The sequence below is a fragment of the Sabethes cyaneus genome, chromosome 2 (genome assembly GCF_943734655.1).
Source record: "Sabethes cyaneus chromosome 2, idSabCyanKW18_F2, whole genome shotgun sequence".
Taxonomy (NCBI): domain Eukaryota; kingdom Metazoa; phylum Arthropoda; class Insecta; order Diptera; family Culicidae; genus Sabethes; species Sabethes cyaneus.
In genome coordinates, this window is record NC_071354.1 from 134,752,465 (window position 1) to 134,758,464 (window position 6,000).

Consider the following 6,000-nt stretch of genomic DNA (forward strand, 5'->3'; position numbering starts at 1 on the left):
ATGTATATATGTTGCATATAGCATGTATACATGAAGAATCGAATGATTACAAGCATGAATACATGCCACTATCACTACAAAGAGACTTACGTAGTCCTGCGTCACTTATATATGCGGTCGTGTCTTGTACACAACCCCTCTGATTTTTTGTTGAAAAAATCTGACAATCTGTACGGTGAGGAAAAATATCTGTGCAAAAATCTGTCCAATGCAAAACAATGAGAGTGAAAGAGATAGAGAGTCATTTTGCTGACTATTTCCGTCTCTTTCACTCTCATGTAAAAGTTCAAAAATCTGTTTAATCTGTGTAATTTGGCGAAAATCTGTATTCTATGCATACAGATTCTGTACAGGCGATTTCGTTCAAATATCTGTTAAACACAGAATAATCTGTGCATGTGGCAACCCTGTCTGAGCGGGACTTATAGTAATTCGCTTGGGCGCGTCTTACTTTATTGAAATACGTTGGTATGCGTATATTGAACGCCTCTGGGAGGGCTGTTGAAAATCGCTCGTGTGCGTTTGAATCGCTTGTGTGCGATAGCTCCATTGAGAGGAACTTTCTTGGTTGTGTGCGTCTTTTTGCCAGTTTTTTCTGAGTATCGAAATGAAAAGGACGAAATACAGTGTAATTTAGATATTGGCAACTAAAGCTTGATTTTCACAACACATTGTGGCATGAGTTTGTAGCGAAAACGATGATATCGAAAATAGAAATGTAAATGGCGATAAAGGAAATGAAAATTATAATGGAATGTTGAAAATGATTATGATAATTATGAAAATGATGGAGATGATGAATATGGTAATGATGGTAATAACGAAAATTGTAATGGAAACGAAAATGTTGCAAATGATTATGGAAATGACGGAAATGATAATGACGAGAATAAAGTTGATAATGACGAATATAATGAAAGTGATGACGAATACGATGAAGGCGATGTCGAATATGATGATTGAAATGACGAAAATGATGATTATATTTACGAAGATGATGAAGGGGATGACGAATACGATAAAATGTGTTAACGAAAATGATGATAGAAATGACGAAAATGATGATGAAAATAATGATGGTAGTGACGGAAATGATGATGATAATGACGAAAATGAAGATGGAAACGACAAAAACGGAAACGGTAAAGACCAGAATTTTAATGGTAACGAAGATGATAATGACGAATTAAAGGTGATGAATACGATGTAGGTGGTGACGAGAATGATGAAATTAAAGATGGTGATGAAAAAATTATGATGGTAATGTCAAAAAACGATGTTGGTAGTGACGAAAATAACGAAGGAATTGACAAAAATCAAAATAATGAGGAAAATGATGATGATAACGAAAATGAAAATGGTCATGATGAAAATGCTGATGGAAATGACGAAAACGATGATGGAAACGATGAAAATAAAAATGGGAATAATGATGGAAACTACGGAAATTAAGATGGCAATGACAAAATCGATGGTAATGATGAAAATTGTAATGGAAACAAATTTATTACAATGACGAATATAACGAAGGTGATGACGAATACGATGAAGATGATGATGAAAATGACGAGAAAGATGGAAATGACGAAAATGATGATAACTAATTATGAAAATGATAGGTATGACAAAAATGATAGTAATGACAAATATAATGATGTTAAGGTGAAATTAGCAGTCATCGATTCTGCCAATTTCAAAAGCAGTTTTTTTGTTTGAAACAAAAATTCTGTTCATGAAAATCTATTCGCTGTGTTCAGTTTGGCAAGAAGAATGCAGTATTTAGATTTTACAATCAGAACTCCGCTTTTGGGTCCAAAAACTGCTTCCGAAATTGAGCTCTCTGACGAAAACGTAATGACTGCTAGTTTCCCGTTAATAACGAGAATAATGATGGTGATGACGTAAATTATAGCGATGATGACGAAAATGACAACGATGATGATAATGAAACTTTTTAAGATAATTTTTCAATGGAGTAGAAAAGAGGGTGAATGTAGGGAATGTACCGAGTTAGATGAATCAACGTAAAAATAAATCTGATGAAACTGAATTATTTGCTTCAGTGTAACTGAAAGTCTCTCGCATGTGTTGCGAGAATTCATCGTACGAACGATGAGGGAAACAGAGAGAAATCAAGAAATCGTTCAATATGAGACTTACGCATACTGGGGCATGTTATATTATGCTCTAAGCAAAAAGTCAGTTTTTGGACGAACGTAGACTTTATCGGTTGTTGTTGCTCTGTCGTCCGAAAGGTTCGGTTAACAGTGACTTACACTGACGGATACTACACTTCATAATTGCAGTTTCACTTAAGTCCACCAATCTTGCTTTCGTGATGACATCGTAGGCAAAATTTTCGTAAGATTCGCTTGAAAGTTTGTACCTATTTATCAGGAGACAATGAACATCGGCTTCATCCAATCTGGCTGGAAACGCTTGTCCAATCTTTAATTTGAAGTCGGTCCAATCTTCAATTGCTTCTTCTACTCCTTCAAACCACAATTTTGGCACTGATCCCAGTCGCATTGTGGCGTAGTGAAAAACTTCTTTGGATTCCCAATTATAAATTTCTTGCATTCGCTCGATTTTCTGGATCCATTTCGTCGTTGTTATCTTTGCCGGATCGAACTCAGGAATCAGGTTTCGGACGTCCTCGGGGTGAAGAAAAACACGTGAAATTCTCCTTCTTGGCTCAAACATTTCAATTGGTCTTTCTTCAGTTACTGCACCACCAATTCTTCCTGATATACTGGAAGCTCCAGAATTCGTTATTTTATTCGACTTTTCGTATCTTACTGCTCCCACAGTTGCGTCAATTTCATAATTTGCTGCTCCTACAACGCCAGTTCCACCTCTGACTGCTCCAACAGTCATACCAGCAGCTGCACCAACGGCCCTGGTTTCCTCACAAAAACTGCTTGTAGTTCTAATTCCATGTTGACGACCTTGTTCCGATTCCAAAGCTTCATCAATGGTTGAATGATTCGACGAATTTTCTGTTGCCAATAATCCTTCGCTTGTTGAAAAATTTTGCTGCATTATCGACCGTTTCGGGCGCTCACGAAGAATCATCCCACTTCTGAAAATTGAAGGCGAATATCCAAATTCTGGGAAATTACTAAAATCAGTGTTTATTCGTGCGCTTCTGAAAGGCTAATGATCCGTTTTACAATCAATGTCACCTTTTTTATATTCTTGTATTCTATGCTATGCCTACTATTTCTCCTACAATACTATGTGGCCAGGTGGTAAAAGCAAAAAAAAATCATTTCAGAAAAAATCTGTTACACAATTTTTTTAATTTTCGTTTAGGCTTGAAAGCAGAAGCTTTTGTGTGCTAATCAATGTATAGTTATTTTTCCGAAAGATGGTAATGATTGTAATTGCGATTAATGATTACACAGAAATGAAAATGACATGCGCTGACCATAAACGCATAACAGTCCCATGTGACTTTCCACCACTTTTGAGAAAACCCTGGGAATCATCTCTAAATTATCTATTCTTTCAATATTTCAAACAAAACAGTTATGTTTGTTCCCAAAGTTTTGAAAAAAATATCAAGCTATGTCAGTCCCATATTACAAATAAACGCATAACAGTCACAGTAGTGAAAATATATCAAAAAGCGTCTGTTTTTTGTGGAAATGCCTGGACCGATTCGACTGCAACAACTGCCATTGAACATAGAAGCCCCTTGAATCACAACAAACTCATCATGTGACAACTATAGGTACACGGGTTTGCAAATCTAGACTATTGGTAGTCGTATAAAGTGTTCAAGACGTCATTGATCACATCTAAACATGTCCGTGAATGTTCCAGATACCTCTACGGGGATCAGTTTCTGAATTTAACTAAAATACAACATGCATGTGACTTATGACATCTCTAAGTCGGTACTCGAAATTGCAAAACTAGTTCGAATTAGTTCATTTGTTATCATATATAGTGTTCAGGATCACATTGGTCATATTCGGACACGTTCTGGAAGTGTTCCGGACACACAGAAAAGCGACCAGCTTCTGAGTCGAACAAACCCCATCATGCGACCCCACTATAAACTGAAGATAACAAATTCCGTTTCCGTTTCCGTTTGCAGCACGAGGTGGGGCAGTTAGAGCTAAGTCTGCACAGGGCTGAGATAAGGTGGTTGTGATAATGATAAAAGAGTCCGTGCGGACACCGCTAGCGTCATAATGCGTTGGTGATGATGTATTAATGAGGAGGAAGAAGAATGATAGACTTTGACTCTTTCCATACCCGCTATAATTGTGTATTGACAGTGTTGGGCACCGCTAATTCGCTAATTCGCTAACCGATACAATTTGTTCGATAATCGTGGAAATTTCGCTAATCACTAATCGCAAACTGCAAATTAACAGTTACTGTTTATTTTTGAACAGATCGCAATGACTTGCATTGTAATCTATCACTGTACAAATTATTTGTAATTTACATTTATTACATGGCTTTTCTTAATTTACCTAAGATCAAAACCTATTATAATGGATAAAATGATTACAGTTTATTAATTTTTAAAATAAACAGCGGCACTTCATTTAGAATCATGGCCCAGCAGCAATTCGGCTAGTCTATACCTATAAAGAAGGATTTCTGTCTGTCTGTCTGTCTGTCCTGTGTTCCTTATAGAATCAAAAACTACTGAACCAATCGGCGTGAAAATTTGCATGTAGAGGTTTTTGGGGCCAGGAAAGGTTTTAGTGATGGTTAGAGACCCCTCCCCCACTAAGAGGGGGGGCTCCCATACAAATGAAACACAAATTTCTGCATAACTCGAGAACTAATCAAGCAAATAGAACCAAATTTGGCATGTGGGTGTTTTCGGTGACAAGAATTTATTCTAGGGTAATTTGAGACCCCTCCCCTCTTTATGAGGGGAATTATAACTCCTCTCCCCTTTAAGAGGGGGGGGTTTCCATACAAATTTCCTCATAACTCGAGAACTAATCAAGCAAATGGAACCAAATTTGGCATGTGAAGGTTTTCGAGGGCAAGAAAATTTTCTATGTTGAATTAGGACCCCTCCTCACTTTAAGAGGGGGGGCTCCTGTACAAATGAAATACCAATTTCCTCATACCTCGAGAACTAATCAAGCAAATGGAACCAAATTTGGCATGTGTGAGTTTTTGAAGACAAAATTTTTTTCTATGATGAATTGGGACCCCTCCCTACTTTAAGAGGGGGGGGGGCTCCTATACAAACGAAATACAAATTTCCTTATAACTCGAGAGCTAATCCAGCAAATGGAACCAAACTTGGCATGTAGGTGTTTTTGGAGGCAAGAATGTTTTCTGTGATGAATAAGAACCTCTTCCCACTTTAGGAGGGGGGGCTCCTATACAAATGAAATACAAATTTCCTCATAACTCGAGAACTAATCAAGCAAATAGAACCAAATTTGGCATGTGGGTGTTTTCGGTGACAAGAATTTATTCTATGGTAAATTGAGACCCCTTCCTCTTTATAAGGGGAATTGTAACTCCTCTCCCCTTTAAGAGGGGGGACTTTCATACAAATTTCCTCATAACTCGAGAACTAATCAAGCAAATGGAACCAACTTTGGCATGTGAAGGTTTTCGAGGGCAAGAAAATTTTCTACGGTGAATTAGGACCCCTCCCCACTCTAAGAGGGGGGGCTCCTGTACAAATGAAATACAAATTTCCTCCTAACTCGAGAACTAATCAAGCAAATAGAACAACATTTGGCATGTGGGTGTTTTTTTTGGTGACAAGAATTTATTCTATGGTGAATTGAGACCCCTCCCCTCTTTATAAGAGGAATTATAACTCCTCTCCCCTTTAAGAGGGGGGACTTCCATACAAATTTCCTCATAACTCGAGAACTAATCAAGCAAATGCAACCAAATTTGGCATGTGAAGGTTTTCGAGAGCAAGAAAATTTTCTATGGTGAATTAGGACCCCTCCCCACTTTAAGAGGAGGGGCTCCTGTACAAATGAAATACAAATTTCC

The 6,000-nt window shown here is 37.5% G+C and overlaps 1 protein-coding gene across 1 annotated transcript; it reads left to right on the top strand.

The window, feature by feature from the left end:
• Positions 1–784: 784 nt before the first annotated feature.
• LOC128736034 (putative uncharacterized transmembrane protein DDB_G0285049) lies at positions 785–1,210 on the top strand. The gene has a single exon (XM_053830519.1). The coding sequence runs from the start codon at positions 785–787 to the stop codon at positions 1,208–1,210; it is 426 nt and encodes a 141-aa protein (XP_053686494.1).
• Positions 1,211–6,000: the final 4,790 nt, after the last annotated feature.

Bases quoted from the DNA above. Each gene is read 5' to 3' on its own strand.
- LOC128736034 (XM_053830519.1), top strand. From the start codon at position 785: ATGATGGAGATGATGAATATGGTAATGATGGTAATAACGAAAATTGTA.